A 21606-nucleotide genomic window follows, 5' to 3' on the forward strand; every position below is an offset into this window, starting at 1 on the left:
CTATAAACATTATTATTTGAACTAAATAATATACTGCCACTCACTTTTCCACTTTCATTTAATCAAGTCACCTCTAATCTTAGTGGCTTTCAATGAAGTTCTTTTTTGTAAGTATAGTTAAAATTTGATTAAATTAATGATAATTTTTGGTATATTTACCTTCCTTGATGTCAGTACATCCTAATTCTTGTACCAAACTACAGTTAAAGCATTACACCTATGACAGAAGTAGTACTATCCAATCTCCTTTTTTTAATTGTGAAAAATTAGTTTTATGTCCTATAAATAAAGGTGTGATGACACCCTCTCTGCTGAGTCTTTAAAACCAGTTTTCAAATACTGGGTTTAGTGTTAGGTTTTGTGGAAAATTTTGCACACACTTACTACTAAGTTATAGCTATTGAAAAATACTAAGTAATAATCAGAATAATCTGTGATCTTTAGTGTGGGTACTTACTTACATTATAGATATCATTAACTCCACTTTCATGGAAACCAGAGCTGCTATTGTAGTTTTCCTCCTTCTGTTTTTAGAGAAATTTTGCCTGAAATTGATGTGAGATATGAGGCAGGGGAAATGGAGGGAGAAGGAGAGACAGGGAGAGAAAGAGAGAGAGAGGGAGAGGTATATGGAGGTTGTGGAACAGGGTGCTTTTTTTTCTGTAGGAAATAATTTTGGAACATGTTTGTGGTAGATAGCCCAATGGCTTAATTGAACCAGGTCATCTGCTTTTAACAGCTCTTCTCATATAACCTAGTGAAACCTAGACCAGTCACAAAAAGATGTCAATCCTAGTCTTAAAATAGTGTCTTCTGTTGAGACCCACAAGCTGTGCTCTAGCAACTGGTCATTTCAATACTTCTTTTACATGCAATTTTCACAAGACTAACAGTTCTATCATGAAGATTGGAATTGCTGCTCTCATTGCAGGAATTATTGGTGCTATTGGCATAATTCTGTTTCTGGTAGCATTTGGAACAGAATATTGGCTACTTGCAACAGAGACCTGTGAAAGTTTTGATTCTAACAATGGAACTTTGGACAATGAAGAAGAGGTAAACAGAAATCTAATGTGTACTTTAGAAAGCAGGGATTTCAAACAAAAGAAACAAATGTCTACGAAGGAAATGTTTTATAAAAATTGATGTGGTAGTAGAACGAAAATTAGGGTTTTAATTTTAGTAAATTTTCCTATAAATTTTAGTAATTGCTTTTCAGATTTAATTTATTGATTGGAGATATGGAACATGGGAAGATGCTAATAGGAAACAATGGTATATAAAACAAAATAATGCAAACAGACTAAATTGATATTGTTGCAGGTTTATGAATGGGTATTATTACAAGTTTATAGACCGACAATGCTATTCTCACACTAAAACTTGTTAATTTGATTTATTAGTTTGCAAAATATTTACTTTGTTGTGATTTTTTTAGTCATTTTAATATTTTAAAAGGGATGATTAGGGCTGGAGTTGTAGCTCAGTGGTAGTGTGCTTGCCTGGCATGTGTGAGGCCCTAAGTCTGATCCTCAGCACCACATATAAATAAAGCCAAAAAATCCATTGACAATTAAAAATATTAAAAAAGAATGATGAAAAGTAGAGACTGAGGGAGAAACCAAAAGCAAATATTTTAAATCCAACTATTGAATAAATTTGCAACATTATTTTCTTTCAGGACTAACGAAAGTTTCTTGATTTTGTTTTGTTACAACTTTATTCCAGTAAGAACGTGTATTTTATAAAATAGTTCACTTTTGAACTACAAACTTTTCTCAATTTCAGGTCATTCAAATATAATCATGTTACAAAACAGTACTATTAAATGATCATTATTGTTCTTGTAATTTTGCATGTAAAACACATTTTCTTTATGCAGTGATTCTCCTGTAAATAATAACTATTATACCACTTAACAAAAGTCAATACTACAGAAGAAGTGGCAGGTCAAACTAAAATGCTTTGAATTGTTCTGACTGATGATCTGGAAATACTGAAGTATTTTTTCTCAGATCATCCAAATTTGACTAAAGTTTCTTCTCATGCTATCATTCTCTAGTTTTTAAAAATGTTTTTCTCCCTTTCAGAGTGGCTTCCATATTTACAGTTCCTAACTAGTCCATGATGTTCACATTAAAACTGATCTTATTAAAACCCTTCTGCAGGGTTTTAGAGCTCTAGTACACTGGTAAACCATTGATGTTGGGTTAAAGTGCTCCCAGTCCTAGAGATATTTTCCAGGCAAAGAGATCATAGGAATGCATTACTATTGATGGATTAATGCTTCATTAATCTTGGATAGAGAAAAATTGTCTAAGGTGATACACATTCCTGTAATCTCTGATAGCATACAATAGGATACATAGGATGCCATCTATTTCATTTTCATCCATGATTGGTTACAAGTGTTAGATAAAAACGTCAGTCCTCCCCAGGGATTAGTACTTGACATGTTTGAACAGCATTTTCACACAACAAATGGAATGCTAGAATGTTAGAACTGGAAGTCATCTTAGAAATGATCTAGTCTGAGCTTTTATAAGTACCAGTTATCTCATTCCTCATCTAGTGCTATTTTTTAGCACATTAAGTTGATTGTATTGCTTATAAAAATCTATTATGCATATATAGTGACAAGTACATTGACTAAAACATAGTTGGTTCTTAGTATTACTGAATTGATTTTACAGATCAAGAAACTGATGTTCAAAAGTGGCATGTGAATAACTTAAGCTCATAGAATTAATGACTGAGTAGCAACCAAAATGTAGGATTCCCTATTTCTAAATCCAGTGTTCTATCTTCTATTTCCTGATCATTTCATTACTTCATTTGCCAGATGCATGTAAGGAAAAAAATGTGATCTGAACATACTGTGCTATAAGTAGGAAATGATTATTAGCAAATCAATCATTTAATACTCTGTTATCCCTGTAATAATTCAGTTGTTAGAGTACAAACAACTCTAGATCATCAAATGAATATTTGCTTGTCAGTAAGAGAGAAAATGAGTTTGCATTTCTGAATTTCATATTCTCTGCAATTACTGGCATGATTCAATAATTTCTAATGTCTAGTTTTCATCATGGGATTAAAATTCTATATGTCAGTAAATGTTTTAAAAAAGGATGGTTAAAAAAGAACTTTATTGATGATGGTGGTGATTATTACCCTATACTCTCCATGTATTGCTTCCCTATTAAGAATAATAGTTAAGATATAAATATACTCCACTTATTTAAACTGTAGAACACATTGTAGATGTACATACTATTTGCAGGTATATGTGTACTCATACCTTTATGCTTTATTCATTCTAGAAGAAAGTTTATTTTGTTTGGATCTTTTAAAATTTGTATTCATTTTTGCTGGTTTTTTATTTTTATTTTTTATTTTTAGGTAGACACACTATCTTTATTTTACTTTTTTAAATGTGGTTTTGAGGATTGAACCCAGTGCCTCACGCACGCCAGGCGAGCACACTACCACTTGAGCCACATACCCAGCCCCCATTTTTGCTATTTTAATTGTATTATTTCTGGAATTTTAAATTATGTTGTCATCATTATTTCTTTTGAGAGGTAAGGTGGATGAAAACAAAACATTCTGTTTTGTAAGTATGATAAATGCTATAAGAATGATAAAAATCAAAATAGCAGAATAATACACCATGTTAATAACTATTCAGTGTATTTCATCTTATATTACATAATAAAATTATTTTTATTATTTCTTTTAAAAAATAATAAAATTTAAGGACTGGAGTTGTAGCTTAGTGGCACTGGGTTCGATCCTCAGCACCACACAAAAATACAATAAATAAAATAAAGGTATTGTGTCCATCTGCAACTAAAACTATTAAAAATAATATTTAAAAAAGCACTTTCTAGATAAAAAAGAGCATAAATAAAATAATAAATCACAAATATCAAATTATTGGAGTTTAGTGCACTTATATATGTTTTCCAATGTGGAATTACATAGTTTGAGAAGTTAGTGTCACACTTATGTGGAGGAAACAAAGAAAAATATGAGGCCAAGAAGTTGAGCATACCAGTTTTTGCCTTTGTACATATAATTCAGTCTTGTTAAGCAAGAATAAATTGAGACAACGAGATAGAAATAGAAGAAAGTTGATCCACAATTGATCCAAAAATCATATTGTTTAGATTTTTCCCCATTCCCATTCTTGAATCCACCACCTCATTCATGTTAAAAATTCTGGAGAAAATAGAGATTGAAGTATATGACCTCAACAATGTAAAGGCTACGTATGACAAACCCAAGACCAACATCATATTGAATGGAAAAAAACTAAAATATTTTCCTCTAAAATCAGGAACAAGTCAAAAAAGCCCATTTTTAACCACTGTTATTTGACATAGTTCTTGAAACTAGCCATAGCAATAAGATAAATAAGGGAAATAAAAGGATATAAACCATAAAAGTAAAAGAAGAAATCAAATTGTCTCTGTTTGCTGATTACATATCCTTTATATACAAGGCGAAAATTATTCCACCAGAATTCTAGAGCTGATGAATAAATTGCTACAGTAAAATTGTTCTGTAAGTTATACTCTAGGGGAATTGTGGAAGAAATATGTAACGTTTATATATACTCCATGGGGCAATTGTTTAACTGATATTATTTTTAGAATACTAACCAGTCATGTGGCAAAAAATCAAATAAGTTTCCCTTGGATCATGATAAAATTCTGAAGTGTGTAAAACTTAAGCTATCAACTAATTAAGTTGCTGTTAATTAGGCGGCCAGTCAGTCAAAGGCATATGTTGAGCCTAATGTAAGTCAAATACTATGTATTTATTCTTTATTTTAAACTTTTTGATATTTATTTTTTTATGTAAAATCATTAAACTATACACAATAATAGAAGGAAAAGTATAATGATCACCCATCTACACACCACCAAATTTTAACAAATCAACATTTTCCTCCTTCTTTTTTTGTTTGAGACATATAAAACCTTTGCACTCAAATTGTTGTCCACAAATTAACAACAATGGTATCACTTAGCAACTGCTAAGAAATGAATATTTTTAGGTTCTATACAGAACTAATGAATCAGAGTATATGTTTAAACAATATCCCTAGTTGTTCACCTTAAAATTTAAGAAGCACTCATATACAAACAAACTGCCAGACAGTATACATAAAAAAGGTATTTTCTACCCTGTAGATAAATATTATCTCAGTATTTTATAGAATTCCCTGAAAATGGCATTTCATTTGTGGAATAACAGTTTGAAATTTTGAATGTTTTAATTCATAGAATGATGAAGATATAAGGGACTATGAGGTAATGTCTGTTATATACCATCATGAAGGCTTCTTCTGGCGTTGTTGGTTTTTCGGAGATGATCCACAAACTTCAGTCTGGAGATACTGGTTTAGTGAGTATGAGATGTTATTATATCACATTTTAGAGGAATATTCTCATGTTCAAATATAACTATATGGGAATTTCAAGGGACATTTATCAATAAAATATATCATAGTTGATATATGAAATTCCAAGAGAAGGTAATACTTTATCTTTTCATGCGTTTGACCTAGAAGTCAACTGGCTTTATTCCCTTCAATGTTTGGCAGTGTACCCAGAACACTGCACATGCTAGGCAAGCACTTTACCACAGAGCTGTACTTCCTAGTAATAACTGGCTATTTTGTAGCCATATGAATAAGATCATATTGCATTAGAATCATACTGAAAATCATCCATGTTTTTTCCAAGATAAGATAGTTGACTTTGGTGGCCACTTTTGCTTTGCTATGGCAAAATTAAATCAATAAGGCCACAAAATGTTTAAATTTTATAGTATTTACTTAATTTATGATTAATTTCTTTAGGAATCATATTTTTTTAAGAACTGACTGGAATTTTATCTACCTGCTGAAATAAATTTACACCCTAGAGAAAGTGTTTCTCATCCCGGCTTTGTCACTTTTTGAATTATGATAGGGATATGTCATAGCTTCTCTTTAGATATCACTTCATCATGACTGTTGACAATATGTTTATCGTTGTTAATTTAATATGAAACACCAAAAAGTTTATTATAAAATTAGTCCCTGAATTTTCAATATTTTTCTAGATATTCTCTTCCATCAATCTGCAATTCAAATTAATGGCAATAAATGGATTTAGATTTAAGGTAAATTAAAAAGTTCAAACATGGTCAATTCATATCTATCACTACTTTTATTACATTATGATTCTTAAAATATGATATGGAAAATAAAAAGAATTCTAGTAAGAATAAAGGATATGATTAAGAGCTCTCATACTCTACTTCTTAGGCATGTTTTGTCATTGCTGTAATGCTAGATAGGTAACTACTATTTGTTCTAAGTAATCCAATAATCCAATTTGCTCATATTAATGAGCAAAATAATTATAGTGTCAATATAAATAGAATCCTATTTCAGGACTCATCAGGGAGGAGATTTACTCAATAAAATAGTTTCTAAATATATCATATATTTATGTTACTGTAGTTAATGACAATACTCATAAAGAAGACATTAGAAATCAAGCATGGTTGCACATACGGTATTCCCAGTAACTTGGGAGGCTGAGGCCAGAGGATCACAAGTTCAAAGCCAGCCCCAGCAAGTTAGTGAGGTCCTAAGCAATTAAAAAAAAACATGTCCTTCAATAGCTTATTCTGTAATTGGGAACAAGACATAAACACATTTCAAAAATAGAAGAAAAAAAGGTAAGGATGCAATATAACAAGGCAGTACATCCTATACATCATGAGTATTCCTATGCATTAAATCTTTAAAAGGTCAGAGCAAAGAGGTAACTTAATAAGAAAAAAAAGATATCCATGGATGGTTTTTTGTTGGATAAAGAAATTGAATTAAATTCAGAAGTATTAGAATGATTTAGGCTTATAGTTACTGACATGGAGGAAATGCAGAATGATTTTAATAAAATTATGCTATGTATATGTATAAACATACAACAGTGAATACCTTTATGTATATGTATCTATCAGAAATAAATATATAGGAGAATGAAAGGAAGACCAGTAGTGTAGAGGAAGAAAAATAGGGTAAGGAGTAGAGAATAATGAGGACACTAGAGACTGAAATTGAGTAAATAAAATTCCATGCATGTATGATTTTGTCAAAATGAACTCAACTATTATGTAAAACTACAGTGTACTGATAAAGGCACAGTGCATGAGTACCATGAATAAAGACATAGAGGTAGTAAAATATTCTCAAGGAAGCTGTTTAGGAAGGTGTAATGGAGTGTGACATGGCTAAAATGCCACAAATTCATGCTGTTCTCATCATGAGTAGGTGCATCACTTTGAGTGTCATGAAAGGTTCATGGAGAGGTATAGTGGGAGCTCATGTATGAAAGTAGACTGGAAACAAATTGAACAGCCATAGATTATAAATAGGAAATCAGAAATTGGGATATACAATGCCTTCATATGAGTATCTTTATTTAATACATTGCAAAACCTCCTCTGAAGCTTTAAAAAATCCATTGCAATTTGGGGTGGGGCTGTAGCTCAGTGGCAGAGTGCTTGCCTAGCATGTGTGAGGCACTGGATTTGACCCTTAGTCACCACATAAAAATTAACAAACAAAATAAAGGCATTCTGTCCATCTACAACTACATTTTAAAAAATCCATTGCATTTGAAAGATTCTACAGCAATAAATGGGCATATTATATTTTATAAACCTCTACATTCAGCTTAAAATATGGAAATCCCAAAATTGTAGTAGTAGGGCTAGACTTCTGGGATGATGGAGTAGAGAAGTTGGGGGACTCTGCTTGATTTGAATGACTGTGTGCAGCAGAATTCATTTGAAATATTTCCCCCCAAGCTAATGGTATTAGACTGTGGGGCCTTCAGAAGGGAGGAGATTAGGTTTTGAGGATGGAAACCCATGAATGTGTTTAGTACTCTTTAAAACAGAGGCTAAAAAGGGACTCCTTCATCTTTCCACTATGTAAGGACACAGTGAGAAGGCTCCATTGTGAATGTAGAATGAGTTTTCACAAGATGGTAACTTTGTGGGAACTTTCATCTTGAACTTCCTAACCTTTAAAATTGGGACAACAAAGTTTCCTACATTTTAATTTTTTTTTTTACAGAAATTCAGTCTGTGGCAAACACTCTCTAACACAAAATGATATGACAGATGAAATTATGGAAACCAATGATTCTTAGTGGTCGAGCCTTTGCCTCCCACATGTGAGGCACTGAGTTCAACCCTCACCACCACATAAAAGTAAATAAACAAAATAAAAATACTGCGTCCATGTATAACTAAACATATTTTAAAAAATCTTTGGAAATATTTCTGAGGGCATAAAACAAACAGAGAAACATTCATTCAAGAATATTAAGGCATGATGATAACAGCACTAATTTGTGTCAATTGAGCCACGAAACACTCTATTACACCTACACAGCTCAGCATTATGGAATCCTTTCACTTGTCTGCATTCAATGGGACAGTAGTTCCTTTCCCCTCCAGCTTCAAGTGTGAGGTTATCGTTTTATTCTAGAAGGTAAAAGCTGGTGGTATGCCTGATCCTCTGTATGCACAAGTTATAGAAGCTCTATTTTGGGTGTTCAACAGAGAAGCCTGGGTTCTCCCCAATCAAGCCTAACTCATAGGGTGGAAGTTCTAACAAATATTTCAGGTTTAGAAAACTGGAGCCTCCCTCCAATGCTTCCACCTGCCCCTAAACACCCATTCATTGAATGGGGACAGAAATTCAGGTCCACTGCCCACAGCTTGGGAAAAGGTATAAGCATTTTGCACAGGAAGAAAGTCTGGCAGAAGGAGAATACTATCTATACATATTTTCTACATAATACTGACTAGCTGATTAGACATCTTTTCATTGTTTGGTGAGATCTATCATTTTAATTTAGTAATCACAAATGTAATAAGATGGTCTAAAGGCTTTCCAATGACAGATTAAAGATAAAACAGAAAAAGTTGCCCTTCAAATAAAGAGCCAGTCACTTTTCAGCATCTATTTTAATAGTTTTAGTTCTGACATTATTTTATCTTTTAAAAAATATTTCAAATAATTATAATGACTCATCCCCAATAAATCTAAGCCAAGATCATGGACAATATATTTTGGATATACTTATGATTTATGCAAGGAAAGCTTTTAAATACTAAAAACAACTATCCCACTCCGTGGTCAGTACCCAAAGGACTTAAAAACAACCTACTACAGAGACACAGCCACATCATGTTTATAGCAGCACAATTCACAATAGCTAGGCTGTGGAACCAAACTACATGCCCTTAAACAGATGAATGGATGAAAAAAATGTGGCATATATACACAATGGAATTTTACTCAGCATTAAAAGACAATAAAACATGGCATTTGCAGGTAAATGGATGGCATTGGAGAAGATAATGCTAAGTGAAGTTAGCCAATCTCTGATATAAGGAGGCTGACTCATAGTGGGGTAAGGAGGGGGAGCATGGGAGAAATAGATGAATTCTAGATAGGGAAGACTGGTGGGAGGGAAAGGGAGGAGGCAGGGGATTAGCAAGGATGGTGAAATGTGATAGACATCATTATCCAAATTTCATGTATGAAGACACAAATTAGTTGTCAACCTACTTTATATACAAATAGAGATATGAAAAATTGTGCTCTATATATGTAATAAGAATTGTAATGCACTCTGATGTCATGTATTTAAATAAAATGAAATAAAATAAATTTAAAAAAAGTAAAGAAAGTACACATAAACTTTGAAATCCCAAAAACTTTTCTGGGAGGGGTTAGAGTGAAAGATAAATGTTATGCAATAATATTTCCAAATCTGTAATAAAACCTGTTTTTAAAAATGCTTTATAAGCCCTCCCCCTGCACCGGCAAGGTAGAGGGAACTGTGACCACGCACAGAGCAGGCCCAGCGGCCTGCTGAGTGGCAGAGCCGCCCCCCACCCCCCGCGCCTGCCAGGTAGGGGAACTGTGACCACGGACAGAAAAGGCCCAGTGGCCCGCGGCGGGACAGAGCTTCCAATCACTCCTGCAAGGTAGGCGGGCCTGCGACCCACTGGCAGAAGAGGAGCAGCGGCCTGCTGATAGGCAGAGCCGCCCCCTCCCCCTGCACCGGCAAGGTAGAGGGAACTGTGACCATGCACAGAGCAGGCCCAGCGGACTGCTGAGGGGCAGGGCCGCCCCCTCCCCCTGCGCCGGCAAAGTAGAGGGAACTGTGACCACGCACAGAGCAGGCCCAGCGGCCTGCTGAGGGGCAGAGCCGCCCCCCCACCCCCCGCGCCTGCCAGGTAGGTGGAACGGTGACCACGGACAGAAAAGGCCCAGTGGCCCGCGGCGGGACAGAGCTTCCAATCACTCCTGCAAGGTAGGCGGGCCTGCAACCCACCAGCAGAAGAGGAGCAGCGGCCTGCTGATAGGCAGAGCCGCCCCCTCCCCCTGCACCGGCAAGGTAGAGGGAACTGTGACCACGCACAGAGCAGGCCCAGTGGCCTGCTGAGGGGCAGAGCCGCCCCCCACCCCGTGCGCCTCCCAGGTAGGTGGAACGGTGACCACCGACAGAAAAGGCCCAGTGGCCCGCGGCGGGACAGAGCTTCCAATCACTACTGCAAGATAGGCGGGCCTGCGACCCACCGGCAGAAGAGGAGCAGTGGCCTGCTGAGAGGCTGAGCCGCCCCCTCCCCCTGTGCCGGCAAAGTAGAGGGAACTGTGACCATGCATAGAGCAGGCCCAGCGGCCTGCTGAGGGGCAGAGCCGCCCCACACCCCCCGCACCTGCCAGGTAGGTGGAACTGTGACCACTGACAGAAAAGGCCCAGTGTCCCGCGGAGTGGCAGAGCTTCCAATCACTCCTGCAAGGTAGGCGGGCCTGCGACCCACCGGCAGAAGAGGAGCAGCGGCCTGTTGAGAGGCAGAGCCGCCCCCTCCCCCCCGCGCCTGCAAGGTAGACGGAACTGTGACCATCATCAGAACAGGCCAGACCTGCAACCGAGAGACAGAACAGGCCCAGTGGCCTGAGGAAGGGTAGAGCCACCCCCCTCCCGCGCCTGCAAGGTAGGCGGACCTGCGACCCACTGGCAGTACAGCCCCAGAGGCCTGCAGAGGGGCAGTGCCGCTGCCTGCGCCTGCAAAGTAGACAGAATTGTGACCACCAACAGAACAAGCCTAGCGGCCCACAGAGGGACAGAGCCGCCGCCCGTGCCTGCGAGGGAGACTTTGCAACTATACAAGACCAATATAAATATATAGGGGGAAAATTCAATAGCACAACAGTTTCACCAAGTAGAAAGGAACGCGAACAGTATGAAGAGACAAGGAAAGAAAGGACCACAAGCATTGCAGGTCAACTCAACGTTAGAAGAGGTAATAGCTGCCGCAGATGGAATGTCAGATAAAGAATTCAGGATATACATGCTTCAGATGATCTGGAGTCTCAAGGAAGACATCAGACAGCAAAATCAGACAATGAAAGATCACTTCAACAATGAATTACATAAACAAATCCAAGAAGCAAAAGATCAACTATACAGGGAAATAGAGGTTATAAAAAACAAACAAACAGAAATCCTAGAAATGCAGGAAGCAATAAGCCAACTTAAAAACTCAATTGACAATACTACCAGCAGAGTAGAACACTTAGAAGACAGAACATCAGACAATGAAGATAAAGTATTTCAACTTGAAAAGAACATAGACAGCTCAGCAAGACTGTTAAGAAACCATGAGCAGAACATCCAAGAAATATGGGATAACATCAAGAGACCAAATTTAAGAGTCATTGGGATACAGGAAGGGACAGAGTTTCAAACCAAAGGAATGAGCAATCTATTCAATGAAATAATATGAGAAAACTTCCCAGACTTGAAGAATGAGACAGAACCCCAAATCCTAGAAGCCTAAAGGACGCGGAATGTGCAAAATCATAAGAGACCCACACCTAGACACATTATAATGAAGATGCCCAACATACAGAATAAGGAGAGAATTTTAAAAGCTACAAGAGAAAGGAAGCAGATCACATTTAGGGGTAAGCCAATCAGGATAACAGCTGATCTTTCAACACAGACTCTGAAAGCTAGAAGATCCTGGAATAACATATTTCAAACACTGAAAGAAAATAGGTTCCAGCCAAGAATTGTGTTTCCAGCAAAATTAAGCTTCAGGATGGAAGATGAAATTAAAATCTTCCACGATAAACAAAAGTTAAAAGAATTTACAGCTAGAAAACCATCTCTTCAAAACATCCTTGGCAAAACATTACAGGAAGAGGAAATGGAAAATAACAATGAAAACCAACAGTGGGAGGTAGGACACTAAAGGGGGGAAAATAATCAAAGAGTAAAACAAACCATGTTTAGTAACATAAATAAACAAATATGGCTGGAAGAACAACCCATATCTCAATAATAACCCTAAATGTTAATGGCTTAAACTCACCAATCAAGAGACACAGGGTAGTAGAATGGATCACAAAACAAGACCCAACAATATGCTGCCTACAGGAGATGCATTTGATAGGAAAAGACATACATTGGCTGAAGGTGAAAGGTTGGGAAAAATCATATCACTCATATGGACTTTGGAAACAAGCAGGAGTGTCCATACTCATATCAAATAAAATAGATTTCAAGCCCAAGTTAATCAAAAGGGATAAAGAGGGACACTACATACTGCTCAAGGGAACCATACACCAACAAGACATAACAATCATAAATATATATGCCCCAAACAATGGTGCAGCTATGTTCATCAAACAAACTCTTCTCAAGTTCAAGAGTCTAATAGACCACCATACAATAATCATGGGAGACTTCAACACACCTCTCTCCCCACTGGACAGATCTTTCAAACAAAAGTTGAATAAGGAAACTATAGAACTCAATAACACAATTAATAACCTAGACTTAATTGACATATATAGAATATACCACCCAACATCAAGCAGTTACACTTTTTTCTCAGCAGCACATGGATCCTTCTCAAAAATAGATCATATATTATGTCAGAGGGAAACTCTTAGACAATATAAAGGAGTAGACATAATACCATGCATCCTATCTGATCATAATGGAATTGAACTGAAAATCAACGATAAAAGAAGGAAGGGAAAAGAATACATCACTTGGAGAATGAACAATAGGTTACTGAATGATCAATGGGTTATAGAAGACATCAAGGAAGAAATTAAAAAATTCTTAGAGATTAATGAAAACACAGACACAACATATCGGAATCTATGGGACACATTGAAAGCAGTTCTAAGAGGCAAATTCATTGCTTGGAGTTCATTCCTTAAAAAAAGAAAAAAACCAACAAATAAATGATCTCATACTTCATCTCAAAATCCTAGAAAAAGAAGAGCAAAACAACAGCAAAAGAAGTAGAAGGCAAGAAATAATTAAAATCAGAGCTGAAATTAATGAAATCGAAACAAAAGAAACAATTGAAAAAATTGACAAAACTAAAAGTTGGTTCTTTGAAAAAATAAACAAAATCGACAGACCCTTAGCGATGCTAGCGAAGAGAAGAAGAGAGAGAACTCAAATTACTAACGTACGGGATGAAAGAGGCAATATCACAACAGACACTGCAGAAATACAGAAGATAATCAAAAATTATTTTGAATCCTTATACTCCAATAAATTAGAAGATAGTGAAGGCATAGATAAATTTCTTAAGTCATATGATCTGCCCAGATTGAGTCAGGAGGATATAGACAACATAAACAGACGAATATCAATTGAGGAAATCGAAGAAACCATCAAAAGACTACCAACTAAGAAAAGCCCAGGACCGGATGGGTATACAGCAGAGTTTTACAAAACCTTTAAAGAGGAACTAATACCAATACTTTCAAGCTACTTCGGGAAATAGAAAAAGAGGGAGAACTTCCAAATTCATTCTACGAGGCCAACATCACCCTGATACCTAAACCAGACAAAGACACTTCAAAGAAAGAAAACTACAGACCAATATCTCTAATGAACCTAGATGCAAAAATCCTCAATAAAATTCTGGCCACTCGGATACAAAAACTTATCAAAAAAATTGTGCACCATGATCAAGTAGGATTCATCCCTGGGATGCAAGGCTGGTTCAATATACGGAAATCAATAAATGTTATTCACCACATCAATGGACTTAAAAATAAGAATCATATGATCATCTCCATAGATGTGGAAAAAGCATTCGACAAACTACAGCATCCCTTTATGTTCAAAACTCTAGAAAAACTAGGGATAACAGGAACATACCTCAATATTGTAAAAGCAATCTATGCTAAGCCTCAGGCTAGCATCATTCTGAATGGAGAAAAATTGAAGGCATTCCCTCTAAAATCTGGAACAAGACAGGGATGCCCTCTCTCACCACTTCTGTTCAACATAGTTCTCAAAACACTGGCCAGAGCAATTAGACAGACGAAAGAAATTAAAGGCATAAAAATAGGAAAAGAAGAACTTAAATTATCACTATTTGCAGATGACATGATTCTATACCTAGCAGACCCAAAAGGGTCTACAAAGAAACTATTAGAGCTAATAAATGAATTCAGCAAAGTGGCAGGATATAAAATCAACACGCATAAATCAAAGGCATTCCTGTATATCAGCGACAAATCCTCTGAAATGGAAATGAGGACAACCACTCCATTCACAATATCTTCAAAAAAAATAAAATACTTGGGAATCAACCTAACAAAAGAGGTGAAAGACTTATACAATGAAAACTACAGAACCCTAAAGAGAGAAATAGAAGAAGATCTTAGAAGATGGAAAAATATACCCTGTTCATGGATAGGCAGAACTAACATCATCAAAATGGCGATATTACCAAAAGTTCTCTATAGGTTTAATGCAATGCCAATCAAAATCCCAACGGCATTTCTTGTAGAAATAGACAAAGCAATCATGAAATTCATATGGAAAAACAAAAGACCCAGAATAGCAAAAACAATGCTAAGCAGGAAGTGTGAATCGGGAGGTATAGTGATACCAGACTTCAAACTATACTACAGAGCAATAGTAACAAAAACAGCATGGTACTGGTACCAAAACAGGCGGGTGGACCAATGGTACAGAATAGAGGACACAGAAACCAATCCACAAAACTACAACTACCTTATATTTGATAAAGGGGCTAAAAGCATGCAATGGAGGAAGGATAGCATCTTCAACAAATGGTGCTGGGAAAACTGGAAATCCATATGCAACAAAATGAAACTGAATCCCTTTCTCTCGCCATGCACAAAAGTGAATTCACAATGGATCAAGGAGCTTGATATCAAGTCAGAGACATGCCGTCTGATAGAAGAAAAAGTTGGCTACGATCTACAGTCAGTGGGGTCGGGCTCCAAATTCCTCAATAGGACACCCATAGCACAAAAGTTAATAACTAGAATCAACAAATGGGACTTACTCAAACTAAAAAGTTTTTTCTCAGCAAAAGATACAATAAGAGAGGTAAATAGAGAGCCTACATCCTGGGAACAAATCTTTACTCCTCACACTTCAGATAGAGCCCTAATATCCAGAGTATACAAAGAACTCAAAAAATTAGACAATACGAGAACAAACAACCCAATCAACAAATGGGCCAAGGACCTGAACGGACACTTCTCAGAGGAGGACATACAATCAATCAACAAGTACATGAAAAAATGCTCACCATCTCTAGCAGTCAGAGAAATGCAAATCAAAACCACCCTAAGATACCATCTCACTCCAGTAAGATTGGCAGCCATTATGAAGTCAAACAACAACAAGTGCTGGCGAGGATGTGGGGAAAACGGTACACTTGTACATTGCTGGTGGGACTGCAAATTGGGGCGGCCAATTTGGAAAGCAGTATGGAGATTTCTTGGAAAGCTGGGAATGGAACCACCATTTGACCCAGCTATTCCCCTTCTAGGTCTATTCCCTAAAGACCTAAAAAGAGCATGCTACAGGGACACTGCTACATCGATGTTCATAGCAGCACAATTCACAATAGCATGACTGTGGAACCAACCTAGATGCCCTTCAATGGATGAATGGATAAAAAAATGTGGCATTTATACACAATGGAGTATTACTCTGCATTAAAAAATGACAAAATCATAGAATTTACAGGGAAATGGATGGCATTAGAGCAGATTATGCTAAGTGAAGCTAGCCAATCCCTAAAAAACAAATGCCAAATGTCTTATTTGATATAAGGAGAGTAACTAAGAACAGAGTAGAGTCGAAGAGCATGAGAAGAACATTAACATTAAACAGGGATGAGAGGTGGGAGGGAAAGGGAGAGAGAAGGGAAAATGCATGGAAATGGAAGGAGACCCTCAGAGTTATACAAAAGTACATACAAGAGGAAGTGAGGGGAAGGGGGAAAATAATATAAGGGGGACAAACGAATGTCAGTAGAGGGAGCAGAGAGAGAAGAGGGGAGGGGAGGGGAGGGGAGGGGAGGTGAGGGGAGGGGGGATAGTAGAGGATAGGAAAGGCAGCAGAATACAACAGACACTAGTATGGCAATATGTAAATCAATGGATGTGTAACTGATGTGATTCTGCAATCTGTACATGGGGTAAAAATGGGAGTTCATAACCCACTTGAATCAAATTGTGAAATATGATATATCAAGAACTATGTAATGTTTTGAACAGCCAACAATAAAAAATTTAAAAAAAAATGCTTTATAAAATAAGAAGAAATGAAAACATGACTAAAGAAGAATAGGTAGCCATAGTTAAATGCATAAATGTACAAATCTTGATGACAAAGATTCTATGAAAATTTTACTTTGTTATGAAAAAGTTAGTTTAAGCTTATCACAACCTTTGTTTCCATTGGTTAATTAATTTTTGCTTATGAATATTTTAGTATATTACAACTTCATTAATCTTCAGAGCAGAAAAATGTGAAAGAGTTGGCACTATTTTTGAGGCTTAGAATGTGGCCCAAAGAATTGGAACCAGAGCCTAAGCTACATATGCTATAATGTCATTAACTGGAACATCAGAGGGATTGTGAAGTTAGAAGACTATGTTGTTATATTACAACTTCTTTTAAGGTGACATAAAATCTACTTAATACAAAATTTAAAATGAAACTGAAAATGTTCAAATTACAACTTTATAAACTAAAGGGGGGAGTTTTTAGTTGAGATACCTCATTCCTGAAAAAATTCCATAATATTAACAATTCTTTATGAATCATACTCTGGAAGGATTTTGTTTTGTTTTGTTTTTACTTTCAACAGTTTGCATATATTGTGACTGGTTTCTAATCCCCATTGTTTCTGAAGAAAAATGCTCTTAATCTTTTTGAAATTCTATTAAATGGCAATTTGTTTTTCTCTTGATGTTTTCAAAATTTTGAAGAGAGGGGGAGGTTTGATAAAGGGAACCAAAATACAAACAGAATTAATAAGTTCTAGTGTTTTACAGAATAGTGGAGTAACCATAGTTCACAATAAATTATTATTTAATTTATGAATAACTAGAAAATAGGAGATTGATTCTCCAAACACAAATAATAGGAGATGGAAATAGTAATTGCTTTGATTTGATTATCACATATTGTATACACATATTGAAATATCACACTGTCTCACAAATATGTATAATTATTATATGCTAATAAAAATGTTTATAAAGCTAAGGAACTAGGGCTGGGGCTGTAGCTCAGTGGCAGAGTGCTTGCCTAGCATGCTTGAGGCACTGAGTTTGATCCTCAGCACCATATAAAAATAAACAAATTAAATAAAGGCATTCTGTCCATCTACAACTATAATTTTTTAATAAAAGCTAAGGAGCTAGAAATGCTAACTACCCTGATTTGATCATTATATATTATATACATTAAACAACTTTTCACATTGTACCCCATAATTACATACTATTAAAATTAATGAAAAAAGAAGTATGAGGGAGAAAAATAATCTTGTATATGTCAATACCACCTCTTTAAAATGAAGGCAAAATGACATTCCCACATAAACAAAATTGAGAGAAGTCTTTGCTACTGGGTTTCTATTTCAAAAACTACAAAAGAAAATTCTTTATATGGAACATAAGTGACACTAAATAGTAATTCAAACCACTGCCCTCTCAGAAACAGAATATTACTAAAAGTAGTTATACAAGTAATTACAAAAGACAGCATAATTGCACTGTTAGGCCTAGCTATAAATGCCTACTTTAAGAAGAAGAGAATTATAAGTAAATAACAAATTTTCCATCTTAAGCAAAGAGCAAAGTAAACACAAATCAAGCACAAGAAAGGAAATAAAAAAGAATAAAAAATGGAAAATAGGAAAAATATTTTAATTTAAGTTGATGTTTTTATAAGATGAACAAAATTAATAAAACATTAGAAGGATTGACTAGAAAAACAAAATTGAAAACAAGATCAAATCTTAAAACTACTAAATTGAGGAAAGAAACAAGAAACATAACTACTAACAATACAGAGATAAAAAAAAAATGTAGGGAAATGTTATGAACAACTGTGAATGAATTCGGTAATATAAATGGAGTAAATGTATTCTTAAAAAGACTCAAAGCATAAAAATTCATCTACGAAAAAAAATTGACTGGACTTATAATAAGTAAAGCCAATATTTATTAATCAAAACAATGTCCCACAAGAAAAAGTTGGGAAAGAAGTCAAATTATATCCATTTGCAGAAGACATGATCCTATATATAGAAAATTTTAAGTAATCCAATTGAAAATTAGTCAGAATTTTAAAAGAAGTTCAACAAAGTTGCAGGATATATAATTTATATGCATAAAATTAACTGAATTTAGATAACAATAAACATGACATAATCAAAGAAGTTTTGAAAGAAACATCTGACTGAATGGAAACACATATTATGTTCCAGAATTGGAAATTTAGTATTTTCATGATGGAAACAGCCTCTAAATTGATCTACAGATTCAATGTAATCCCTATAATAGTTATGGCTATTTTCCAGAAATTGTTACCCTAATCATATTTTTATGAAAATAAAATGAACCTAAAGTAGTCAAAAATAACATTGAAAAAGAAGAAAAAAAGCTGAGAATTAATAATTTTTTTCCCCTACAAATCTCCAGTTATTCAATTGTGTGGTAGTGTCATAAGTATAAACATATAAGTGCAATAAAATGGAAAGTCAAAAAATAAACCCTAACATTGATGGTGAATTGATCTTTTTTTAAATTTTTGTACTTTTGAAAATATTATATGTTTTTGGTTCTTTTTTAAAATTTATTTTTGTGGTACCTGGGAATTGAATTCAAGGCCTCCTCACCCATGCTTAACAAGTGCTCTACCACAGAGCTATATCCCCAGCTGGATCAATTCATTATTAACAAGAGAACAAGCACAGTTCTGTGAGGGAAATAATACTCTTTTAAGGAGTGGTTTTAGGGCATTGGATGATCCATATGAAAAAGTGAACTTGGAAATTTACTGTTATGGTTTAGATGTGTGGTGTCCCCCAAAAACTCATGTGTGAGACAATGAAAGAAGGTTCAGAAGAGAAAGGATTGAGCTATGAGACTCTTAACCCAATTAGTGAATTAATCCCCTGATAGGGATTAACTGAGTGGTATTTGAAGTGGTAAGGTGTGGCTGGAGGAACTGGGAATTGGGGGATTAGCTTTGTGGTATACATTTGTAAGCAGCAAGTGGAGACCTCTCTCTCTCCAATTTCCTGACCATCATGTGAGCTACTTCCCTCTGCCACACTCTTTAGCATTGTGTTCTGCCTCACCTCCAGCCCTGAGAAATGGAGCTGGACTTCAATGGACTAAGATCTCTGAAACCCTGAACCCTGGAATAATCTTTTTATTCTCCACAGTTGTTCTGATGGGGTCCTTTAGTCATGGCTGTGAAAAAGATGACTAAAACATTTACCTCACATAATACACAAAAATTAACTCAAAATAGATCATACACCTATTTTAAAACTATAACATTCTTATGATGAAGAATAAGAGAAAATCTTTTTGTCTTTGGGGTAGGAAATAGTTTTTTTAATTGTGACTTCGAAAGCACCAAAGAAAACAATAGATTGTGCTTCACTAAAACTAGAAAAACAAAAACAACCCACAGCCTTTGTACTGCAAATGAAACCACTAAGAAAACAAAAAGATACAAACAGATGACCCTTTTTTAAAGTTTGAGTATTAATATATTCTGTATATATATACCACATTTTATTCATTAATTCATTGATGGATTCCATATCTTAGCTATCATAAACAATGCCACAGTGAGCATGGGAGTGAAAAAATCCTTCTGATATATTAGTTTCATGTTAATTTAGATATATTTTCTAAATTGATCTCGTTGCATCATATCATTTGTGACAACATCAATGATCCTGGATAATATTTTGTTTTTTTTAAATTTTTTTTTATTTTTTAATTTATTTTTATTTTTATTTTTTAATTGGTTGTTCAAAACATTACAAAGCTCATGACATATCATCTTCCATACATTTGATTCAAGTGGGTTATGAACTCCCATTTTTTACCCCAGATACAAGTTGCAGAATCACATCGGTTACACATCCACATTTTTACATAATACCATATTAGTGACTGTTGTATTCTGCTACCTTTCCTATCCCCTACTATCCCCCCTCCCCTTCCCTCTCGTCTTCCCTCTCTACCCCATCTGCTGTTGTTTAATTCTCTCCCTTGATTTTTTTCCCCTTTCCCCTCACAAACTCTTATATGTAATTTTGTGTAACAATGAGGGTCTCCTTCCATTTCCATAGTTTCCCTTCTCTCTCCCTTTCTCTCCCCCAACTCGTCTCTGTTTAATGTTAATCTTTGACTCATGCTCTTCTTCCCTGTTCTGATCTTAGTTGCTCTCTTTATATCAAAGAAGACATTTGGCATTTGTTTTTTAAGGATTGGCTAGCTTCACTTAGCATAATCTGCTCTAGTGCCATCCATTTCCCTGCAAAATCCATGATTTTGTCATTTTTTAGTGCTGCGTAATACTCCATTGTGTATAAATGCCACAGTTTTTTAATCCATTCATCTATTGAAGGGCATCTGGGTTGATTCCAAATTCTAGCTATTGTGAATTGTGCTGCCATGATCATTGATGTGGCAGTATCCCTATAGTATGCTCTTTTAAGGTCCTTAGGGAATAGACCGAGAAGGGCGATAGCTGGGTCAAATGGTGGTTCCATTCCCAGCTTTCCTAGGAATCTCCATACTGCTTTCCATATTGGCCGCACCAGTTTGCAGTTCCACCAGCAATGCACAAGTGTACCCTTTTCCCCACATCCTCGCCAGCACTTATTGTTGCTTGACTTCATAATGGCTGCCAATCTTACTGGAGTGAGATGGTATCTTAGGGTGGTTTTGATTTGCATTTCTCTGACTGCTAGAGATGGTGAGCATTTTTTCATGTACTTATTGATAGATTGTATGTCCTCCTCTGAGAAGTGTCTGTTCAGGTCCTTGGCCCATTTGTTGATAGGGTTGTTTGTTATCTTGTTGTTTAATTTTTTGAGTTCTTTGTATATTCTGGATATTAGGGCTCTATCTGAAGTGTGAGGAGTAAAGATTTGTTCCCAGGGTGT

The 21606-nt window shown here is 35.7% G+C and overlaps 1 protein-coding gene across 1 annotated transcript in view; it reads left to right on the forward strand.

Annotated features, from left to right (window-relative positions):
- The first annotated feature begins 900 nt into the window (after positions 1-900).
- LOC124091540 (transmembrane protein 182-like) overlaps positions 901-21606 on the forward strand; it is a 91135-nt gene continuing 70429 nt past the window's right edge. The window contains exons 1-2 of the mRNA XM_046442614.1: positions 901-1056; positions 5295-5415. Coding sequence (XP_046298570.1) covers positions 901-1056; positions 5295-5415 — 277 coding nt within the window. The remainder of the gene's footprint in view (positions 1057-5294; positions 5416-21606) is intronic.

This window comes from Marmota monax, unplaced genomic scaffold (genome assembly GCF_021218885.2).
Source record: "Marmota monax isolate L192 unplaced genomic scaffold, Marmota_monax_Labrador192_F-V1.1 WCK01_AAM20220418_F8-fsc00212, whole genome shotgun sequence".
Lineage (NCBI taxonomy): Eukaryota > Metazoa > Chordata > Mammalia > Rodentia > Sciuridae > Marmota > Marmota monax.